Source organism: Macaca mulatta, chromosome 16 (genome assembly GCF_049350105.2).
Source record: "Macaca mulatta isolate MMU2019108-1 chromosome 16, T2T-MMU8v2.0, whole genome shotgun sequence".
In the NCBI taxonomy this organism is placed as follows: Eukaryota; Metazoa; Chordata; class Mammalia; order Primates; family Cercopithecidae; genus Macaca; species Macaca mulatta.
In genome coordinates, this window is record NC_133421.1 from 11,489,961 (window position 1) to 11,514,790 (window position 24,830).

Below are 24,830 nucleotides of genomic sequence, written 5' to 3' on the forward strand. Positions count from 1 at the left end.
GTCCCCAGCCCAGGGCTGATCCTAAGTAGCACCCAACATTCAAAGACTGGAGTCTAGTTTGTACGGAGGTTGGGGAGGGGGGCTTTGGGGGAGGACTCTGGGCATGTTTCTAGAACTTTCTTCCCAGCTGGCAACCTGGCTGCCTGTGCTTAGCAGCATCCAACAAACCTGCACGAATAAGAATGAACCAGCTCTGTCTGTGGGTGGCGCTTCAAACTCTCTCTAGAAGTTTACAAAACTACAACACAAAAGTAAAGCCAGCTGGGTATGGTGGCTCATGCCTGTAACCCCAGCACTTTCGGAGGCTGAGGCTGGAGTATCACTTGAGTCTGGGAGTTTGAAACCAGCCTGGGCAATATAGTGAGACCTTGTCTCTATGAAAAATCCTTTACAAACTAGCTGGGCAAGGTGGCACGTGCCTAATAGTCCCAGCTAATCGGGAAGCTGAGGTAGGATGATCACTTGAGCCCAGGAGGTCAAGGCTGCAGTGAGCCAAGATCACACCACTGCACTCCAGCCTGGGCAACAGAGCAAGACCCTACCTCAAACAAACAAAAGAATCCAAAAGCATGCATGGATGGGCGGGGCCTCATTTGATCTCCCTGCAGGCCCTCAAGTTTATGAATGGGGCAAATGAGGCCTGGCAAGGAGAAACATGCTCAAGGCCCCAGTTTAACAAATTGTAATTTCACAAATCTAGGATGCCAGTGATTGAGACTAGCAGTGTCTCATGTCTGCAATCTGGGTAATTTTGGGAGATCACTTGAGCCCAGGAGTTCAAAACCAGTCTGAGCAATATGGCAAAACACTGTCTCTATAAAAAAAATACTAAAATAAGAAAATTAGCTTGGGTGTGGTGGCACATGCCTGTAGTTCCAGCTACTTGGGAGGCTGAAACAGGAGGACTGCTTGAGCCCTGGAGGAGGAGGCTGCAGTGAGCTATGACCATGATACTGTATTCCAGCCTGAGTAACAGAGCAAGACCATGTCTCTAATAAACTAGTATATACTATTGATTGTAAGATCCATCTGACTTCCAAGATATTAATATGTCAGGGGAAAACATATGTCTTAGAATCAATGACACAGGATTCTTTGATGTAGGGAGCTACTGCTGCTTGCTTCAATGGGCCGTGGTCCGGGAACCCTTGAGCAGCGCTGAACTGATGCTCTGGGTCACTCTACAACAGAGCTTCTCCACCTCGGCACTAGGAAACATTTAGGGCTGGGTGATACGTTGTGGTGAAGACTTTGCTGTGCATCGTGGGATGTTCAGCAGCATCCCTGGCCTCTACCCACTAAACGCCTGTAGCACCTCCCCGCAGTGCTGACAGTCAAAAATATCTCCAGACATTGCCGAATGTCCCCTGGTAGGCAAAATCACCCAATAGAGGGAGGAAGGCTTAAGACATATGTGGTATGCTGCAAACAAACAAAGCACTAAAAGCACTTGAGTTAAATAGGTTTCTTCATTTCAGGCCTTCCTGCAGTCTTCGGAATGCTCATGTGCCTGTCCGTCTTCATCCTCCTTCATGGAGCATGGATAGATCTGGGATCCCAAGGATTCCACCTTAGGAGATACCACCTCAGCACCCTGGGGGTGGGGCAGAGGGGGGACGTTGTCAACACACTCGGTCTAGCCTTGGCCATGCTACCCATTCTCGTCTCTATATCTGACCTTCTCCATCCATCTCCCCACCTTTCTCAGCCCCCTTTAGGGACCCAGCACACAGTGCAGTGCTGGATGGAGAGAGGCTCTTGATATGCTTGTAGGGTAAAGAAGGGAGCCTGTTAAACCCAGGCCTCTAAGCCATGGACTGGAGGCACCTCCTGTGAGCCCCCCTTCTGCAGGACAGCCCCCATCAGCAGCAGAGAGGACAAGATGCTCCCTGTGGAGGGGTGCCAGGAGAGCGGGCTTTGGAGAAGTGATCCCATCACTCTAAAGGCAAATCTCGACCAACCCACCAACGGGGCAGGCTGTGAGTCACACCCGCCATCTCTACACGTCCAAGCCTCCCTCTGCCGGCCTCCCTGTCCCGTCCTCCTTCCCGGACCACTCTGGCTGGAAAAGACAGCTGGGTTTCCTTTTTGGTGTCTGGCTGGCCTGGAGCCAGCCAGGAAAGAGGACGCACCTTGCGTCATTCACTGGCATTTTGATTGTTAAAAACACACACACACACACACACACACACAAGAACAACAGTGAAAGAGGCCGGGCGCGGTGGCTCACGCCTGTAATCTCAGCACTTTGGGAGGCTGAGGCGGGCGGATCACGAGGTCAGGAGATCGAGACCATCCTGGCTAACACGGTGAAACCTCGTCTTTACTAAAAATACAAAAAAAAATTTGCCGGGCGCGGTGTCGGGCGCCTGTAGTCCTAGCTACTCAGGAGGCTGAGGCAGGAGAATGGCTCGAACCCGGGAGGCGGAGCTTGCAGTGAGCCGAGATCGCGCCACTGTACTCTAGCCTGGGCGACAGAGCGAGACTCTGTCTCAGCAAAAAAAAAAAAACAGTGAAAGAGAAGCCAGTGGGCTCAGAACTGCCTGCTGCCACACGGTAGCTACAGCACGAGCAGGCTCATTTCTGGGGACTTGGTCTGAGACGGCAGCACTCACTGTCTCCCTAGGAGACATGGGAGGGACATGGGGCAGTCATAGCTGCCCCATGTCCCTCCCCCACAAGGGGGTTCCTTTCTTATTTTAAAAATTTAAGTAATAACGTAAATATAAAGAAAATGCTTTTGAAAGCCTAAAATAATTTTTGATAGAAAACACCCATGTTCATATCACCTCTCCCACACCTCGGCTGATTTTCTAGAGGTAATATTTTCCCATCATTTCCAGTTTTGAGCTCTTCTGCTGGCAGCTGTCATATGCCTAAGCAATACGCTTTGAATGTGCTCTTTCACGTCTTCAGGTCTCAATGGCAGACAATATCCAAAGACTCCCTGCTCTGAAAGGTGAGGATCTGGCCACTCGCATTGCGTCCCGCCTCCCTCTTCCGATCCAGTATTCCAGAGTCCTGTGATTACCTCTGGTCCTTCCTGTGGTTCCCTGTGCTGCTTCAGGTAAACTATTCAGACCAGGGATTACTTTTTCTTCTGAGAACTTTACGCAGGCCCTCACCTCCCTTCCACAGAAGCTGAGACTGTCACGCTCAAGGCATTAAAGATTAAATTCCCAGCCCCAACCACAACCTTGATTTTCATGCTCTGCTGCCAGATTGACTCCTGAAGTCGAAAACCAACAAGTGTGCTTCACACACCATAGGATGGTGGAGACACAGGCAAATTAGCTCAACGTGGAAGCCAGGCTCTGGGGACTGAAGATACCACAAAAGAAACAGACAAGTCCCTGCCCTCAGGGAGCTTACAGTCTAGCACGGGAGAGTGAAGATCAACGAGGAACAGGATGCTGGGGGTGTTAAAACAGCAGGCGGCTGTGATCTAAAGTGACTGGGTGAGGGCTCTAAATTGAGTGGTCAGGGAAGGCTTCTTGAAGGAGGTGACATTTTCAAAAGCCACATGAAAACAGATATTGTTCTCCTTGCTGATGGGTCCCATAACCTGCCTTCCAGAATCTCAGACCTAGGTGTCTCCCAAGAGCCCCCTGGACAAACCTTCCACCTATTATAGGAATGTCCATTTTGGCTTGGCGCGGTGGCTCACACCTTTAATCCCAGCACTTTGAGAGGCCAAAACGGGTGGATCACTTGAGGCCAGGAGCTCAAGACCAGCCTGGTCAACATGGCGAAACCCCGTCTCTACTAAAAATACACAAATTAGCCGGGCGTGACGGTGCGCACCTGTAATCCCAGCTACTCGGGAGGCTGAGAAACAAGAATCGCTTGAACGCGGGAGGGAGAGGTTGCAGTGAGCCGAGACTGCACCACTGCACTCCAGCCTGGGTGACAGAATGAGACTCTGTCTCAAAATAAAAACAAACAAACAAAAAAGAATGTCCATCTCGACTGCCTGTGCTTGATTACCTTTGCAGATGGGGAACTCACACCCTCACAAGGTCTCCCTCACACTGTTTCAGGTGTTTTATTTGAAAGCTGCCTTGTAAACGTCTGCCTCCTTTTAGCTTGTACTCTGTGATGTCCACAAGAGGCACATAGAGCAGTTCTGTCCACACTTCAGGTCTTCCTGCCCCTGACAGACAGGAAATAACTCTGATACCTCACCTTCCCCAGCCATCTCCTCCTGCTAAGCGCCTGATGAGGAGTGTGCAGGAGGCCACCAGAGCTGCTGCTGGCACTGCCAGGGAGACTCCAACCTGCTTGGCAGCAGGCCTTATGGACCCCCCACCAGGCCCGACCCCTCCCTGGGTTTGCTACATCAGCCAGGTTTAAGACCCAGGACCCATAATCTCAGCCTCTCCACTGAAGGTGGTGTCAGGGCCCTCCCACTTGCCCCAAAGCAGATATTGGACATTACCTGCTGGAGGCAGAGGGCTCCTGTGAGAGCCAGGGCTGGCTGGAATCCCAGGAGAACTGCTGGGACGTTCCCAGGTGGTCTCTGGTGAAAGAAGAACAAAGAAAATCACTTTGAGAATGCCACAGGGCAGAACCGGAGTTTCACAGAGCAGAAGGAGATGGTCAGAGCTGGAGAAAATAGAGATAGTCAATCGCCCTCCTCCCCAACTCTGGCCAGACAGGACCCTGCTTTCTCCTCCCATATCCATCCATCTCCCTTCCTGCTCCTTGCCGCCCACCACCATCCCATGACCAGAGCTGCTTTTTGCTGGGGTTCCTTCTCGATGAGGCTGGGGCCAGAAGGAGCTGGACTTCCTGTTGAGAGGTCAAGATCCTCTGAAACATCCTCTGCCCCAACCTGCCTCTTCATTCACCCTCACTTTGTCTCGAGGCTCTAGACTCTTCTCCTGGAGCCCTGAAGTTGCCAACTAGGAATTTCTCCCTGAATGTCCACTGTTACCTGAAACTCCAAAGCACAGACAAAAGAACACTGGCTTAAGAGTCTGTAAAGAGACAGGGGCCCTCTGCCACCTGGGGTGACTTCCAAGTTTCTTCCTGATTTCGCAGTTCTACGTCTCATTTGAGCTGTAACTGCTGAATTTGCCTGGTTACCTCTCCCTCTTCCAATGCCCTGCTACAGGCTCTGATCAGAAAGAAAACTGGCGGGGCACGGAGGCTCCCAGCTGTAATCCCAGCACTGTGGGAGGCCTTAGGTGGGCAGATCACTTGAGGTCAGGAGTTCGAGATCAGCCTGGCCAACATGGCGAAATCCTGTCTCCATTAAAAATACAAAAATTAGCCAGGCATGGTGGTGCGTGCCTGTGGTCCCAGCTACTTGGGAGGCTGAGGCAGGAGAATCTTTGAACCTGGGAGACAGAGGTTGCAGTGAGCTGAGATTGTGCCACTGCACTCCAGCCTGGGAGACAGAGTGAGATGAGAGAGAGAGAGAGAGAGAGAGAGAGAGAGAGAGAGAGAGAGAGAGAGAGAGAGAGGGGGGAAGGAGGAGGAAGGAGGAGGAGGAGGAAGGAAGAGGAAGAGGAAGGAGGAGGAGGAGGAGGAGGAGGAGGAGGAGGGAGAGAGAAAGAGAGAAAGAAAAAGAGAGAGAACTAATACTGCAACTACAGTATTGTCCCCCAAACCCCACTTTACCCATTTCACTGCCGTGCAAAGGGCTTCTTATGAAGTTATCTAGTGATTAAAAATAATACTTTCTCACTATATACATTTGATAATGCAAGAAAACACACAAAAATAAATATCACCCATCATCCCACCATTCAGAGGTCATCACCATCAACATTTTGGTATCCGTATGTTGACTGGTTTTCTAAGCATATGTTCCTCTTTAAAATAAGACAAAACCAAACTGTAGATTCTTTTCACGTATCAATTTTTGTGAATATCTTTCCAAAATCTGTCCAGGCGCAGTGGCTCACGCCCATAATCTCAATACTTTGGGAGGCTGAGGTGGGTGAATTGCTTCAGCTCAGGAGTTTGAGACCAGCCTGGGCAACATGGTGAAACCCTATCTCTACCAAAAATACACAAATCAGCCAGGTGTGGTAGCATGTGCCTGTGGTCCCAGCTACTTGGGAGGCTGAGCTGGGAGGATTACTGGAGCCCGGGAAGTCGAGGCTGCAATAAGCCATGATTGTACCATTACACTCCAGCCTGGGTGACAGAGCATGATCCTGTCTCAAAAAATAAAAATAGACTGGCTGCAGCAGCTCATGCCTGTAATCTCAGCACTTTGGAAGGCCAAGGTGGGCGGACCACTTGAGGTCAGGAGTTCGAGACCAGCCTGGCCAACACGGTGAAACCTCATCTCTACTAAAAATACAAAAATTAGCGGGGCGTGATGCACGTGCCTATAATCCCAGCTACTCAGGAGGCTGGGGCATGAGAATCGCTTGGTCCCAGGAGGTAGAGGTTGCAGGGAGCTGAGACTGCACCACTGCACTCCAGCCTGGGCAATAGAGACAGACTCCAACCCAATAATAAATAAATAAAGTAAAAATAAAAATAAATTTAAAAATCTTTCCAAAATCAGTATAACAAAGTGGTTAGGCTCTGTTTAGTGCGGTGATTCTAGAGCCAGATTGCCTGGGTTTGAATCCAGTTCTGCCTCTCACCACCACTATCCTTGGCCAAGCTACTTACTCTCCATGCCTCAGTTTCCTCCTATGTAAAATGATTTCAATAAGGTATCCACCCAAAGGAGATACTGTATTAATACCAAAGGCCCACATACATTCCTCTAGCGCTAAGTCATTTTTAAAGTTAGTCTGACATGAGGCTATAACATGAGTTAAAAATCCTATTACTGAAAATTCAATTGTTTCCAACAATAAAAACCAAACTGGGTTCTTGACTCAACTTCGCTCCTACACGACCGTGCAGCCCTAGGCAGATCACACCATCCCTCTGGTCCTCTGATGCTTCATCCAAAACAAAGAGGTTCAGCTACTTGGTCTCTTAGGCCCCAATATTCCCGCTCTCTAGCTGTGATGGGTGGTCTTAAGGCTCATGGTTTGGGTTTCGTGAACCTGGGCTCCAGGGGCAGGCGTAACAGGGGGTAATATGGTCCCTTCATGTCTCAAGGGAGAGAAAACAGAACTGAGGGTGATCTGGAAAGCAGAGAAGGTGTGAACATAAACAAGAGAGTAGTAGGGTCTTTTATGAGGAGTGACAGGGAGAGAGGCTGCCAGAGGGCTTAGGAGCTTCCCCCAGGGACGCACTGGCTGGCAAGAGCAGGAAGCCTTCGAGAACTTACTTCAAAGACCACTGCCCGCTTAGGGCCCACGTCATCAGCCATTCATAAGCTGAGTGACCTCTGGAATCACCTGAACTCTGTATTTTGTTTTCCTCAACTATAAAATGGGGATGAAAATGGTACCTAAGCAGGGTGGGAAAGAACATTAATTGGGTTCACCTGTGCAAAGCACTTAGGCTCACATTGGGCACATGGTATGTGCTATCCCAGCATTAAATAAAACAGAGATAAGCCCGGTGGAGCTTAGATGAGCAAAAGCAGCGAAGTGGGCATCCCCAGGAGAGGCGGGCATCCTCAGGAGGCAGAGGCACCATCCAGCCTCAGGCTCCTTCCTAGGGAGGCTTCTCTTCTCTCCTGCCCATTGCATCAGGCCTGCCTAGAGGCCGCACCGTTGCCTTCACATCCACAGAGTCAAGACTGGGTTCCCCTCTCCACCCTCTCCTCCTGGGTTCCCTGGGTTCCCTGGCAGCCCCTGGACACCCAGGGACAGGGCTCACTCACCATCACCAGCTCCACCCTATGTCCCATCCCTCATATCTAATTGGTTCCCAGGGTCTGGAGATGCCCCTCCATCACGTTCCTCTCCTCTCCATGTCACTCCACAGCGAGTCTGCCTGCCTCTTGAAATCCATCCACTCACAGCTAGTGGACCAGTCACCCTAGAGCCCAGCTTTCACCAGAGGTCACTCAACAGCGAAAATCCCTGGCTGGCTCCTTTCCAACACGGCATACAGAATCAATTCCGAAGTCCACTGCTCTCCTGGCAAAGTGCTCCAGGGTCCCAACCCCAACTGCATCCAGACTGACATCCCACTGGCTTCACTTCAGGCCCAGTTAACTTGCCTCGCTGATCTCTGAATACGCCTTTCCTGTATTGTTCACTCACGCTCACTGCCTCCTGCTCCCCATCCCTGGATATCACAACCTTGTTCACTCATCAAGTCTCAACCAAAATGTCTCCTCCACCATGCAGCCTACCAGGATTGCTCTTCTTCCCTGCAAAGAGTTCTTCCCCAGATTCTCTAGAGTGGGTGCTGTAGTGCACCACCCAAATCTCTCCGGCTGCAGGGGCTCATAGCTGAGTCCCTCTCAAGGTACTGCCCTTAGCCAAAGAGAGCTGCCACGCCCAAGGCTATGCCTAGGGTAGGGGTGCAGGGTGCACATCTTATGACTGGGGTGAGAGGGGATCAAAGGCCCACCAATCCCCTTGTTTCAGATCAAACAATTCTGAAAGCCCCTCCTAGCTCAGAGCTCCCCATGGAGGGGCCGAGGCCTCCTTGGTGGCCGCACTGCAATGCTGCTTCCTTCCTTCCCCAGGGGTTGCTCCCAGGAGCACACACCCTACTGAAACTCCTGCAAATAAATCCACCTCAAGTCTTTTTGAGAACCTGACCTAAGTCCCCCAACACACGCATTCCATCCAGCTTTTTTGTAGGCAATCAGCACTTTGTCCATCCCTCAGACAGCTCAGATCCTAACCTTAACACCTTATCTCCTTGAGGGCCGAAGCCATGGCCGGTTCGCCCTCTCAAATATGGCACCTGGTCTGAAGGATGCAAGGACAGATAGGCCAACAGAAAGATGGACGTTGTGACAACACAAGAGAGATTCCGACCTGATGTGCTCTTCAGCTCTCCAGGAATACACAGCAGGAAAAAGGTCCCCCAAAACTTTCCCTTTGTGCCGCTGCCACCACCCCTTCGGTGGCTGACACCATTGACCTTATTTTAAAAGGAAGTCCCACCAGCTGACGCACAGACACTGCCTTTTATCTTCTGGTTGGAGCAGAGGTTCACAATTCATGCACTGACGACTCTTTCCATCCTTGCACCCATTCACCCATCACTGTTTGCCTACTACCTGCGAGCCACCACCAACCACTGTGGACCCAAACTAAGATCTGGACTATTTAGCAGAGAAGCTGCTGGTCCTTGTTCCTCTCCCCGCCCCACATCCTTGAGCCCTCCTGTGAAGGGAACTACCAGCAGCAGCGGCAGCCAGGACGGCAGCCAGGACGGCAGCCAGTAGCTCTGGGGGCTGCAGGAGGAGGCTCTGAAACCCTAGGTGGATGCTGGCCTGCAGTCTGAATGCTGCTGTCCATGTGGGGACCCAATGGGAGGCCCCTTTCCCTGCCCTCACTGGCCTGGTCACTCCCAGACCCTCCAAAAGCTGGAGTCTCCGTAAGTATCCTATCCCTCCACTCTAACCTCCAAATAGGCCCCATCAGGGACGATGCAGCTGCCTGAAGGATTCAGTCCAGTCCATTTCCTTGTCTTGGTGAGCTCTGACCAATCTAAAACCCAAAGACACTGTGAGCCTGCGGCAGGGATGGAGCTGAGCCGAGCCAGGCCAGGCCACGCAGACATCTGGAGAGAGCCACTGGGGCTCTGGCTGGGTGACATCACCAGCAGCAGGACAAGTCACCCCAGATGACCATGCCACCCACAGGGAGAAAGTCGTGTCCAGGTCTTTTCCAACACAGGACTCCCTAATCTGCTTACAACATACCAGCCTCCTTGACCAAGTCACGGTAAGACTGAAGCGACAGCTCCAGGCCTCAAAAGACGCTGGATTGAGGCCCTTTTGCATTCTCTGGACGTCCATCCCTGCGGTCTTAGGTCACCCCGGATGACTGCCCGGACTCTACTAACAGAGCCATGGCCACACAGGCCCCCAAGGCTCTAGGAGGAACAGTGCGGTCAGAGTGGAAGAAGTGAGATGTACTCTGGGGAGCCTCTTCCCACCCCACCCAATTCACACAAAACACATTTTTTCCTAGTGATAACTAGAACTCCATTCAGATCTCTTCCGCTGAGACCCAGAAAGCCAAACATATACAAATGAACTGGCCATGGAAGAAACCAGTCTAAGGGAGGTACTATTTTAGCATCAATGCTAAGTGACAAATATGTTCATCTTCTCATCAGCAAATGACAATGTCTACCCCACATAGAATAAAACCTATACAGACAGCTGGGCACAGTGGCACACGCCTGTAGTCCCAGCTACTTGGGAGGCTGATGTAAGAGGATCCAGGAGTTCAAGTCCAGTCTGGACAACACAGCAAGACCCCATCTCTATAAATGAATAAATGAATGAATGAGTGAACGAACGAATAACTTGTAAAGTTACAGTCTAGTTGAAAGGTTGAAGAGTATGTAAATCTGAGTTTCAGAGCACAGAGGCTCCATCTGTAAAACAGTAATAATAAAATTTAAAAACAGTGAGCTAGGCAGAAGTTATTAATTTTAAATAGTCACTTCCGGGCTTCATTTCCCCTTGTCAAGGCTGTATCCTGCCTGCATGAGGAATATTGGGCTCCAGTGGCAAAGCCACAAGGAGCCCCTGGACCTAAGTCACTGGTTATGGTGATTGGCCACGGGTCCATCTGCAAGCCTCTGGCCCCCAGTGGCCTCCTGCTGGGGCTCACCCACTTTTCTTGGCTTGTGCTGACTCTCTGCTGCCCCCTGTGGTTATCAGGTAAAATAACCACAGATACCAGAGCAGAAGGAAATGGGCTTTGGGGTCTTGACTTTTGATCTGAGATTCCTGCAGTCTTTTACTCTTTGCCTCTCTTTATACTCACCTTTCTGTGCTACTTGCCGTATCTCCTCCTCCCTCCCACCACCTTTTCTTTCTTCCTTGCCCTGGTTTGGTGGTCTCCCTACCCATGGCTTCTCTCCTTGCCCTGTAGTCCTCACAAGGAGGGTCTGCCTGGGCTATGGCTGGGTTTTTCTAGACATACGGCAGCCCTGCCACTCCGTTTCTCAGCCCTTGTCCCTTCCTACCCAGAAGCTGGCTTGCCCCCAGGCCATGTTGCCCTGTCCTCCAAGGGAGCCCCAGTGCCTTGGCTCAGGCAGATGTAGAATTTGCAATCAGCTCACATTCTCCTGGAGGCCCCTGCTTATCTCGCTTGGCCAATACAACAGCAGCAGTTCACAGAGACCTGGTCCCCTCCCTTGCACCAGAGTTTCCTCCATCTCTGGCTTTTCAATGCCTTCTAGTACAGTCATTGCTACAAGACATCTGAAATCCCCTCTTAAAAGTAAATGGCTGAGGCAGGAGAATTGCTTGAAGCCAGGAGACAGAGGTTACGGTGAGCAGAGAGCGCATCATTGCACTCCAGCCTGGGCGACAGAGCAAGACTCCATCTCAAAAAGAGAGTAAATGATATTTAAATCATAGCCACAGTTTCTCTACAGGAAAGAAACGATTAATCTCTGAAGAACCATTTACGCCTAGTCACGCCAAGTCCCTCCACATCTGGCATCTCCTTCAGTGGTCACAAAACACCTATGAGATAGGTGCTGTCATTTCCTTTTTTTTTTTTTTGAGAGGGAGTCTCGCTCTGTTGCCCAGACTGGAATGCAGTGGCGTGATCTCAGCTCACTGCAAGCTCCGCCTCCTGGGTTCAAGCCATTCTCCCGCCTCAGCCTCCCAAAGAGCTGGGACTACAGGCGCCCACCACTATGCCCGGCTAATTTTTTTGTAGTTTTTAGTAGAGATGGGGTTTCACTGTGTTAGCCAGGATGGTCTCGATCTCCTGACCTCGTGATCTGCCGGTCTTGGCCTCCCAAAGTGCTGGGATTACAGGCGTGAGCCACTGCGACCAGCCCATTTCCACTTCTAATGGAAGGAACTGAGGCCTCAGTGAGAAGTGGCATCTCTGAACTTGGTCTGACAACAAAGACCCCCATTTTCTGGCCACACTCACCATGTCTGAGCTCTAGGCTGGGACTCTGGGAGCTGCAGCAAAACAATGTATTTTAATCTATAAACCACCTTTTGAGAATCATCCTCAATATGAATATTATTATTATTCATTCAATACATATTTGAGGGCCTATTCTGTGTTAGGCACTGCGCCGGACACGGGGTTATATCGCAGGAAATGTAAGTGGCTAAACTCCTCCTCCTTCAGCTTAGATTCTAGTAGTCATTATGTCATTCAATCTTAAATTAATTTTAGACACATGCACATGTGTATAAAATGTGTATGTGTATAACATTTTCCGTAAGGGAAAACTTAAACATTTTCTAATGGGACTAGGGGAGGGAGTTGTGCCAGGAGACAACAATAAATAAGCAAAACGTATCAGGTTAGCTGTTAGTACACACTAAGGAGAATAAGTCAGGGAAGGGGATAGAAAGTGTTATTAGAAAGAAGCTGTAATTTAAGAATGGCCAGGGAAGGTCTCATCAAAAAAGGAACACAGAATGAAGATCTGAGAGACATGTACTATGTATCTATTGCTACATCACAAATTACCCCCAATTTAACAGCTGGAAACATCAAACGTTCATTATTTCATATTGTTTTAATGGCTTAGCTGGGCAATTCTGCCTCAGGTTCCCCCATGAGGTTGGGATCAGGACGTCAGTGGGCACTGCCTCACTTGAAGGCTTGACTGGGGCTGGAAGAGCTACTTGTAAGAAGGCTCGCCCTAAGGATGCTGGCAGGAGCCAAAGTTCCTTGCCAGGGGGCTGTGCACAATATGGCTGCTGACTTTGCCCAGAGTGAGCGAGTCAAAGGGAAGCAAGGCAAAGGGCACAATGTCTTGTATAACCTAGTCTCAAAAATGACACTCCATCATGATTGTCACAATCTATCAGTCTCATGGACCACCCAGGAGGGAGGGTGGGAAGGGATGACACAAGGGTGTATCAGGAGGTGAGTATGTTGGGGGCCATCTTGGAAGGCTCCTATCACAGAGGGAAGGAGCAAGACACACACATATTTGAGGGAAGAGAATCCCAAATGAAGGGAACATAAAATAAAAACGTTCTGAGGCGGAAGCACGTCTTTCATCACAGAGAGCAGCAAGGAGGCTAGTGTGGCTGAAGAGGAATTGGGGGGAGGGGGAAATAGAAGAAGATAAGGTCAGAGGTAACAGGGGCCAGACTGGATCATCCAGGGCAGTAGTTCTCAAAGTATGGTCCCCAGACCAGCAGCATCAGCATTAGCTGGAACCTGTTGGGTGCCCTCTGGGTGATTCTGGTATACTCTCAGGTCTGAGAATCCCTTATTAAGAGCTCTGACGCTGGCATCTCACAGAGAGGTGTTCAAAAACCCCAGATCTATTCTTTTTAACAATGACCGTGTTATTCAGCCTCAGTTTCCCTGTTGTAAAGTGGGGGATAGCAGTACCGGGGTCCCAGCTTCCTAGTGTTGAGTACAGGACTCAGTGAGGTACATACAGCTCTCAGCACAGTTTCTGACACAGACACTGAAGAACAACAATAAGACAAAACAAAAAACCAAAACCACCTCCATTCCTTCCTTCCTCTTCTTTACTTCCCAACTTCTACCCCAGAAGCTGGCTCCCTGCCTCACCCCTCCTTTTGATGCCTACAAGGAGCACATCTCCCAAAAGAGGGGTGCTAGGAGTGAAGAGGGGGCTAGAATGCCACCTTTAGCATTGCTCTGGTGTCGGGCTATCCCTTAGTTACCCAGGGAGACATCACTATGAGTGGTCCCCAACTTCCCACTCACAGCTGCTTACAAAATTCTTAGGGCAACCCTACAATCTCAGTGGGGAGCAGGGGCTCCTGTGCCCATTTCACAGATGATACAGAAACTGTGTTACTGACGGGATGAAGCTGAGGTCCCATCAGTGGGGCCCTTTCACATTTGCCAGAACCAAGCTCTGGTCTGGCTCCAGCCTGCACAGAGGGCCTGTGAAAGAGCAGGGCCAGGAATCCAGGAATCGCCAAGGAATTCGAAGGGTCACAGGGAGTAGGGGGTGCTGCCTGGAGCTGTCCAAGCCTGTCTCTCAATTCCCATTAGGGTCCCTGATCTACCAGCCTCCTTACAGAGTGTAGACCCGTGCAAACACACTGGGAATCCATGAGCATTTAAAAGAAGATCACCGGCCGGGCGCGGTGGCTCAAGCCTGTAATCCCAGTACTTTGGGAGGCCGAGACGGGTAGATCATGAGGTCAGGAGATCAAGACCATCCTGGTTAACACAGTGAAACCCCGTCTCTACTAAAAAATACAAAAAAAACTAGCTGGGTGAGGTGGCGGGCGCCTGTAGTCCCAGCTACACGGGAGGCTGAGGCAGGAGAATGGCGTAAACCCGGGAGGCAGAGCTTGCAGTGAGCTGAGATCCGGCCACTGCACTCCAGCCTGGGCGACAGAGCAAGACTCCGTCTCAAACAAAAAAATAAAAATAAATAAATAAATAAATAAATAAAAGAAGATCACTGACCCAAACCTGGGTTGAAGGGCAAGGAAGGTTGACTGCAATGTTGGAGAGATGTGTCTTGTCACCGAGACAACAGGTGCTGGTAACTTACCGCCAGCTCATACATATGATTCCCATCTTATGGTTGAGAAACTGAGAAGAAACCTTATCGAATCCAAAGCCTGGATGTTCCAGATCCAGAACCTAAGCACAGGTGTTCGGCAAAGCTCTGGTCTCATTTCCCAATCCAGTTACTCACCAGAACTACTGGGGCCACTTGTTAGAAATACCGATGCCCAGACGTCACTCCTGGAGCTTCTGGTTGAGTAGCTTGGGAGGAATTCAAATCACCATTTTTACCAAGCGATCTCAGTGACTAACCACATGTGGGGAAAACTAACTAGTATACTCCATAGTAGGAGAGTCATGGAACCCAGCCAAGGATCAGGAGGCACCCGGACCCAGACAACAGCCCCAGGGGGTGGGTTAGACTTAGGATCAGGCAAGACACATGGTAGCAATGTAGAGTAATTTAAGGAACTCCCCAAAACCTTCTAAGAGCCGTGGCTTTGACATGGGTCTTTGCTACTTGAGTTCCCAGGGGTGCTATATGAATTAAGAGATTGTCACAAGTCCATGAGCATGACTGAGTCCTCAGTCTTTCTAGAATAGGTGAAGATGAGGAGAAAGGAGAAGGCACAAAAGCAGTGAGTGCTGCAGTGAGGGAAGCCCGGAGGGAAAAGGTTGCAGGGAAAAGGTTCCAATGTGTGGGCACAGGCAGCAAGAGTGGGGGAGGTGCCTCTAGTAGGGCCTGGCCTCCTTCCCAAAGTCTTATCTTAAGCCCCTGAGGGCCAAGTCCTGAGTTACAGGACAGGAAGGACAAGTTTTAAGCAATCCTGTTCCCAGGTGTTTGGAGTTGACAGGGACAGCAGAGCTGAGGCGGCCAGCTATTCTCACTGTGGCATGGCACCAGAAGAGTCCAGGTGACCTAACAGTGCAGTGCTATGCTCCTTGTCAATTCATTCAGACTTTCTGAGCACTGGGGAGCAGCAGGGGGGCTCACAGCATCGTCTCTGCCCTAGGGAGCTAACAGGATGGCTGGAAGAATAATCTCGTTCTGCCTCAGCTACATCCCCTGCTTTCATACCTATCCCTCCTACCAGATGTATTCAGATGTTGTGACTGTACTGAACAAATGTGGACCTGTCTCCCGGGTACCACGGACACTCAGCAATTGTTTGATGGATGAATGAGGACACAGCTCAAAGCAACTATTAGAATTACGTTCAGTAACACGGCTAATAGCTGATTTTTCAAGATACACATGTATATGCATGTAGATTAAAAGAAAGATAGAGAGACAGAGGGACAGACCAAGAAGGCGGCCAGGGAGACAGATAAAGCCTCTATTCCCTTCACGCCGTACAAACTACCGATCAGTCAGCAGCCCAGTTTAAGAAGAGCAAAGAGCACAGACAGGTGATTTACAGACACCTGTACTGCAAATGATCAATAACCAAAAAAAAAGATGCTCGTTCTCATTCAAAATTGGAGAAATACAAGCTAAGACTGTAAGACACTATGTTTCCACCCATGGGATAAAGCAGCTCCTTTGTGACTGATAACCCCTATTTAACCAGAGTCTGCAAAAACCAGGTGGGAATGCCTCTCTGTGAAAGGCAGTTTGGAGACATCCGTCAAAAGCCCAAATGCACGTGTCTTTTGACCTAACGAGAGTTTTAGGTGTGCAATAATGTAAGTATGAAGGTATTTTGTGGAGCACTTTTCATTAGAGGGAAAAGACTCTTGGGAAGTAACCTAAATGTTCGCCAACAGGGGACAATGATGTATTGACAGGGTGGCGTTCTGCGGAGCTCCTGAAGTGCATGACTGTTGGAGTGAAAGGCTCCAAAACACACTACATGTACAAAAGGTTCTCACTTTAACAAAAGGGTGCAAATAAAATGTCTGTGCTTGTGTATGCAAGGCAAATGTGCCGAAAGAATACACAAGACAAGAAGCATTTGATGCTGGTTCACTCTGAAAAATGAAACCAAAGTAAGAAGACGATATATATATATATATATGTGTGTGCGTGTGTGTGTGTGTATATATATATAATTTTTTTTTTTTTTGAGACAGAGTCTCACTCTTTCGCCCAGGCTGAAGTACAGTGGCATGATCTTGGCTCACTGCAACCTCTACCTCCCGGGTTCAAGTGATTCTCCTGCCTCAGCCTCCCAAGTAGATGGGATTACAGGCATGCACCACCACACCCGGCTCATTTTAATATTTTTATTAGAGACAGCGTTTCTGCATATTGGCCAGGCTGGTCTCCAACTCCTGATCTCAGGTGACCTGCCCACCTCGGCCTCCCAAAGTGCCGGGATTACAGGCATGAGCCACCACGCCAGGCCAGAAGGCTCTATTTTTTATAGTATATCCTACTTGAATCTATAAGAAATTTTCATGATAGATAAAACTTGGTGTAGGAATAGAGAGAAAGACCAAGGGAAAAAGACCAGAAACAGATCCGGCCAGACTAGTTTAGCATATGGTAAGGAGGTGCTTCTCAAGGCAATGGTGAAAGGCTGAATCAGTCAATGCTGTTTGAACAATGGGCGAACTATTTGAAAAATACTGAGGTAGGTCCCTTTCTCATTCATTTTCAGAAATTAAATTCCATATGGTTTAATATTTTAAAGTGGGGGGGAATAGTCCATAAGACTGCTAGAAGAAAATATTACCATCTTTTATTGGTAAAGACCTTTTAAAGTGCGGCCTCAAATGGCAGAAATCACAAAAGGAAAAGGTTGGCGTATTTATCTATTAAGTGGAGTTTTATTTTTTTTTTTATTTTTTTGAGACGGAGTCTCGCTCTGTTGCCCAGGCTGGAGTGCAGTGGCTGGATCTCAGCTCACTGCAAGCTCCGCCTCCCGGGTTTACGCCATTCTCCTGCCTCAGCCTCCGGAGTAGCTGGGACTACAGGCGCCCGCCACCTCGCCCGGCTAGTTTTTTGTATTTTTTTAGTAGAGACGGGGTTTCACCATGTTAGCCAGGATGGTCTCGATCTCCTGACCTCGTGATCCGCCCGTCTCGGCCTCCCAAAGTGCTGGGATTACAGGCTTGAGCCACTGCGCCCGGCCTATTAAGTGGAGTTTTAAAAATCACAATCAGAATAATAAAACATAACAAATTACAATCATTTGCTACATCTGATAACATAGGAAAAACTGAACTGTTTCTCCTACTCTCGACCCAACACCACTCAACACTTCTGACATCAGGTAAATGGGGGTTTCCCCCGTCATACTAGCCAGCAAGTATCCAGCAGACACCAGCACAGTATCCTATAATTTAATTTGATTCTGATCCTGTCTACCTGGAGATAGCGTCAGATCCCACAGGCTGAAGCCTCAATCCCACAAGGCTACTCCCTGCTTCAGACACCAATCACAAGCAGCAGGTTGTCACCTACACGCCTGATAGATAGGCTATAAATCAGGGATTCTACAACTCCCTCCACGGGTTCGATTCCTTTGCAAAAGCAGCTCACTGAACTCAGGGAAACACTTTACTAACCTTTACCCACTTATTACACAGGCTATGACAAAGGATACAGATGAAGAGGCAGATGGAAGAGATGCATAGGGCCAGGGATGGGGGAAGGGGCACGGGGCTTCCATGCCCTCTCCAGGTACCACTCCCCAGGCTCCATGTGCTCAGTTAACCAGAAGCTCTCAACGCTCTGTTTTTCTAGGTTCTTATGGAGGCTTCAGTATATAGACATGATTGATGCCATCATTGGGAATTGACAATCAGCCTCTTTCCTCTCCCCAGAGGTGTGTAGGGTAGGGGCTGAAGTTCCAACCTTCTAATCATGCCTTGGTCTTTCCTGTGACCAACTCCCATCCTGAAGCTGCCTAGGGGCTCCCAGACACCCATCGTCTCATTAGCAAACAAGAGACAGTCTTAAGATTCTGGAGATTCCAAGGGTTTATGCCAGGGAGCTGGACAGAAGACCAAATATGTATTTCACAGTATCCAGCTATACATGTTCAAGACTCTTCTCTAAGAAACTGCCCAAATCCTAGTTTGGATCCACATGCTATGGGTGTGACTACTTGGCTGTTGCTACTGGACCTGCCAAGAGTTGTATGGAACAGGACTTGGGGTGGTCCCCTTCCACCATAAGTGGCCACTTCTGCCAAATGGCTGCTGAAGAAGAAAAGGCAAGACTGCGGAGAGAAAGATGCATTCAGAGAAATAAGAGGCATCGGCCAGCACTGTGGCTCCCGCCCATGATCCTAGCACTTCGGGAGGCCAACATAGATGTCTTGAGCCCAGGAGCTCCAGACCAGCCTGGGCAATATAGTGAGACCCCGTCTCTATTTTATAAAAGAGGAAAAGACAAAAAAGAAAAAGAAAAGAAAAGGAAAAAAAGAAAAAGTAGCAGCATAAGACATCACAAGGCCCCACAGTTAGGACAATCAATCTTGGCACCTAATTTTCCCATCCTTACACCTGCGTTTCTGTGAGATGCCCCCATATCCCTCTAATAAATGCCCTTTTTTCATAAGTTAGTATGAGTGGGTTTCTAGTCCTGTAACAAGACGGTCCCCGCCCAAGGACATGCATCAGAGCACACTGCCCTGTAAATGGCCAACACCGGCCCAGAGGCCATTAGGCTGACATCTGGAATATTCTTCGGGACCATGTTGAACTGTGGCTTTTTAACAGGCTCCAAGCAGTGCTTCTATAATCTCTCCATGGACAATCATACCACACTACTGCTCGGAAACTTCTCCCACAAAATGGCATTTTTTCACTTATGCATCAACTTTTTGTTGTTGTTTTCTGAGAAACTCAGCCTTTATTAATTTCAATTGCTTGCACTGTAATCCACATATAGAAGACTTTCCAGTAAAAAGTGTGACTTTACGTGTATAAATTATGCTCAAGGCCAGGTACAGTGGCTCATGCCTGTGATCCCAGCACTTTGGGAGGCCGAGGCAGGTGGAACACTTGAGGTCAGGAGTTCGAGACCAGCCTGGCCAACACGGTGAAACCCCGTCTCTACTAAAAATAAAAAAATTAGCTGGGCGTGGTGGTATATGCCTGTAAACCCAGTTACTTGGGAGGCTGAGGCAGGAGAATTACCTAAACTCGGGAGGCGGAGGTTGCAGTGAGCCGAGATCACGCCACTGCACTCCACCCCGAGTGACAGGATAAGACTTTGTCTCAAAAAAAAAAAAAATTACGCTCAAAATCACTGAGTATTGCTTTTCACAGGACTTGGGGGAAACAGAAAGAGCTAAGGCTATTTTGGGAAATAGAAATCAGCAATAATCTCTCAGGTGCAGCCATAAAACTACTTGTAAACTTGCTGGATTCCCAAGGAAGAGGATGGCCATTTAGCCCCATGGCTCCTTCAGGCACACAGAAAAAGTCCTTATCATGAACCAGCACTGTAAAACATGTATAGAAATTCTGGGCAAAAAAAAAGCTATTCTCAAACATCAAAAAGGGCATTCAGGATAGAAAAGACCACAGAAAATGAAGCAGAACTAGGCAGCATTTTATAGTTGAAGGAAATAAGGAAATAAGATTCCTTGGGAAATTGCAGGAGGTTTAAAAACCTCTCCGCAAAGAGGACCGAAAAGCTCATCTGTGGAGGGGCATGGTAAGATGCTAGGAACAGGGGCAGCCTTAAAGGAGCGCATCTCAAAAGTCAGAGCCCATCAGGATCACTTGGAGGACTGGTTAAAACAGATTGCAGCTGTTAGCCATTGATTAGGACTTGGTCTGTTTCATACTGAGATGGTCAGTTTCAAGCCAGTCCTGTGATGCTGTGTGATATGAGCATCACAGTCCCCTGGAGGGAGCATTAAAATGCAAATTTCTGGGTCTCACCCCTAGAGTTTCTGATTTAGTAGGTCTGGGGTAGGGCCTGAGAAAGTGCATATCTAACAAGTTCCCAGGTGATGCTGATGCTGCTGGTCTGGGGACCGCACTTTGAGAAGCACTGGTCTAGAAGGCGACAAAGGGCAGGGTTTTCTCTGCACCAGCTGCTACCTTTATCCAGGTGTTGGAGGTAGGACCCTTTAAAAGAAAGGCACAAGAATCAAAACAACCCACCAATTACTCTTGAAAGCACCCTCTGCCTGCGCCATTTCCTCCAAACGGGTGGTAATGATGAAAACTACAGGCCGGGCACGGTGCTCACACCTGTAATCCCAGCACTTTGGGAGGCCAAGATGGGTGGATCACAAGGTCAGGAGATCAAGACCATCCTGGCTAACACGATGAAACCCCGTCTCTGCTAAAAATACAAAAAATTAGCCAGGCGTGGTGGCGGGCACCTGTAGTCCCAGCTACTCGGGAGGTTGAGGCAGGAGAATGGCATGAACCTGGGAGGCGGAGCTTGCAGTGAGCCGAGATCACACCACTGCACTCCAGCCTGGGCGACAGAGCGAGACTCCGTCTCAAAAAAAAAAAAAAAAAACAAAAACAAAAAACTACAGAAATGACATCAGGTCGGTCAGAGAGATCTAGGAAAAGAGTGAACGCAACAGGGCAGATTCACCGAGAGTCGTGAAATCAGCCAGGTCCCCAGATACTCAGGTCATCATAAAAGTTACTTGAGATTTTCATCTCTATCTCTAAATTCTGCTAGTGAAGAAAGTTCTGTGTCTGCACACCTTGTAATAAGAATCTACTCTTCATACAAAAGAGTGGAGCCAGCTGGGTGGCACTGCGGCATTCAAAAATCACCTAATCACCGTGTGCCCCTGGCCCTTTCTGTTCTTCCACTTCCCAAGGCTTTGCCTCTGCTCTGTCCTCTCCGTACCTTTCTGCAGTGGCACCCATCTCACCAATCAGCACATATCATTTGTATATACTGGGAGCAAAAAGCAAGTGAAGTCTTGGTCTGAGACAAGGAATCACCATCTCCTTGCCTTCCAGCCTGGCACACTCCTTCTCCAGTGGCAGAGAGCACAGCACATGGGCTGGGTATTATTGGGTGTTCCTTTTATCACATAAAAACAAAAAAAGCCCTGGGCCTTTTCAGGCTCAGGTTCAGGTTCACACAGCCTGGCCCTGGAACAAACCCCTGATGGCCAGAACATAAGAGCACTTGTTTAGCTTAGCAACACCCCAAAAGACAGCTAGAAGATTCAAGCCGAAGAGAGAGGCAAGGGACATGAATGGAAACAGAAATCTGAGAAAGATCAAGAGAAACAGAGGAGCACGAGGGTTATGCTGGGGAATGGGAAGTAAAAGAAAGCCTTAGCACTAAGCTCCAGCCCTCTCCTCTATTTCAGAGAAATTATTTTTTTTTTTTGAGAGGAGTCTCGCTCTGTCACCCAGGCTGGAGTACAGTGGCCGGATCTCAGCTCACTGCAAGCTCCGCCTCCCGGGTTTACGCCATTCTCCTGCCTCAGCCTCCCTAGTAGCTGGGACTACAAGCGCCCACCACCACGCCCGGCTAATTTTTTGTATTTTTAGTAGAGACGGGGTTTCACCGTGTTAGCCCGGATGGTCTTGATCTCCTGACTTCGTGATCCGCCCGTCTCGGCCTCCCAAAGTGCTGGGATTACAGGCTTGAGCCACCGCGCCCGGCCACGAGAAATTATTTTTATCCTACTTATAAAAGTAATACAGGTCCAGGGAAGAAACATTGGAAAACAAATAAAAGTGAAAAGAGGACGTAAAACCCTCCCTAATGCCATGCCTTGGAAAGAAGCACCGTGAACAAGCACCTTCCCTGCAACTTGACGAGGTGGCGTCTCACTGTGGGGAGGCACCCAGCCAGCAGGAATCAGGGAAAAAAAGGAAGTGGAGGCAGGAGCTGAGCCCTCCTCTGCAGCGGCCATCAGGGTTGTCTCCCGGGGGACATACAGAGCCTGAAAGGTTTTAAAAACTAGCCTAACTCTCTCTTTTAGAGATGGGGGAACTGCAATGTCGGGATCCTGGAAATGCAAGGAAGAGCTTAACATACCAGGAAACAGCAGAGCTGCAGGTAAGACCTTCAGTCAAGGCCTCCCTGGTATGGTTCAGAGCAGCCGGGAGAAGGATCACAAGTATTTGGAAATGAATTGCTTTTTAAGTCCCTCTTTTCTGTAGCTTGTACCCAAAAAACAAAATCACATTTTAAAAACATCCATCTTTCTTGGAACTGGTACCAAGACAGCTCTTCTAAGCAAGAGCCTGTACTCCACATTCACCGACGCCCTGGCAAGGCAATGGGAAAACAAGCCACCCTTTCTGTTGCTCGTGCCACCTGAACCTCATGCCGGGTATTGAAACGTAGGGGACGGATTGCAACCTGTTTACAGCATCCTCCAGGACACGATTCCACTGCTCAGGTATCAGTGCTCAAAGATACCACAGTGCGGGGCGGGGGAAGCGTGTCAGTTTCCAGGGGGCTGTAACAAAATACCACATTACTGGGCGGCTTAAAGAACAGAAACGTCTTGTGACAGTTCTGGAGGCCAGAAGTCTGAAATCAAGATACTGGCAGGGTTGACTCCTTCTGAGAATCTGTCCCAGGCCTCTCTCCTAGCTTGTGGTGGCCTTGGGCATTCCTTGGCTTGTAGATGGCTTTCTCCCTGTGCCTTCGCAGCATCTTCCCTCTATGCGTGTCTGTCTCTGAGTCCACATTTCCCCCTTGTGATGAGGACCCCACCATATCGGATATGGGTCCACTATGCTCCAGGAAGAACACTTTGTTTTTTAATTATACTTTAAGTTCTAGGGTACATGTGCACAACGTGCAGGTTTGTTACATATGTATACATGTGCCATGATGGTGTGCTGTACCCATTAACTCGTCATTTACATTAGGTATATCTCCTAATGCTATCCCTCCCCCCTCCCCCCACCCCATGACAGGCCCCGGTGTGTGATGTTCCCCTCCCTGCGCCCAAGTGATCTCATTGTTCAATTCCCACCTATGAGTGAGAACATGCGGTATTTGGTTTTCTGTCCTTGTGATAGTTTGCTCAGAATAATGGTTTCCAGCTTCATCCATGTCCCCATAAAAGACATGAACTCATCCTTTTTTATGGCTGCATAGTATTCCATGGTGTATATGTGCCACATTTTCTTAATCCAGTCTATCATTGATGGGCATTTGGGTTGGTTCCAAGTCTTTGCTATTGTGAACGTGCCACAATAACCATACGTGTGCACGTGTCTTTATAGCAGCATGATTTATTATCCTTTGGGTATATACACCCAGTAATGGGAAGGCCGGGTCAAATGGTATTTCTAGGTTTAGATCCTTGAAGCATCACCACACTGGAGGACCACATCTTAACTTGATCATTTCAAAGATCTTACTTCCAAATAAGATCACATTCACAGGCACTGGCGAGTTAGAACTTGGACACCTTTTGTGGGACACAACTCAACCCGTAACACGAAGCAGAAGGCTGGGGCTGGCTGGGGGTGATGGGAGACGGGGATAGAGGTCCAGCGAACACCTGGAAGTTGATCTGGGGATGAGAAAGTCTGGACAAATGAGAAACAGAGGAGCCTGGGGGTTCCATAGCAGAGACTGCAGGTGTCTGGCATGGCCCAGAGGGGCAGTAAAGAAAGCACAGGACAGCCATGCTCCAGCCGCAGCACAAGTCCACGCAGGTATTCACCCAAAGCCCATGAGTATAGTAATATTGATTATGAAAACAATGACATTTTCTGTACCAGTTGGAAAACTGCTTTTGCTCCAACCTCCCCACTCCATATGTCACCAGCCACCAAGGCCCCCCACGGGGTCCCCACAATCTGGCCAAGTTTTCAGAGTGGGAGTAGGACCCTATCCCAACATATTACTCCAAGAGTCCACCCCTGTGGCAGACCACGCAATAAATGGCTTGACTTTCGACTGATCTCACAGGAGCCACTTTCTGGGGCTGAGGGTATCTTTGGACACACAGATAGGCGTTAACCACAGCCGGCGAGAGGGCAGGAGCTTCATGCCACAGAAATGTCCAGGGTGCCTGCTACCTGCACAGCACAGCTCAGGATCCGTCCAAGGATGACAAGACCCCAGTGCATCTCAGTGCCCCTTCTGCTCCGCGGGGCACAGTGCTCACAGGCAGCGGGCGGGCAGTAAACACAGCACCCTGCATGACTAACTTCTCACCCTGTTTTCCTCCTCCCACACCTCTTGGATGAGTACTGCCCACTTTGGAATCCAGCTCAGAATGAAGTAACAAAAAAGCCATTGCCCCACTCCAAGGTCTTCCTCCAACAATAACAATCTCATAGATGGGACCTCATGCCAGCTTTGCTCAGGGAGGCACCGTCTCAAACAGTCGTGGGTGGTGAGCTCGTATGGGTTGCAACTCAAGGCCTCGTAGGGTGTTTGGAGGTGGAAGGACTCTCAGC

General features: G+C 49.2%; 1 protein-coding gene across 11 annotated transcripts in view; it reads right to left on the reverse strand.

Moving 5' to 3' along the window:
• GAS7 (growth arrest specific 7) overlaps positions 1-24,830 on the reverse strand; it is a 289,491-nt gene that overhangs the window by 67,275 nt on the left and 197,386 nt on the right. For all 11 annotated transcript variants that reach the window (XM_028836013.2, XM_028836014.2, XM_028836015.2 and 8 more), the window contains exon 3: positions 4,439-4,519. In XM_028836013.2, the coding sequence (XP_028691846.1) occupies positions 4,439-4,519 (81 nt within the window). The remainder of the gene's footprint in view (positions 1-4,438; positions 4,520-24,830) is intronic.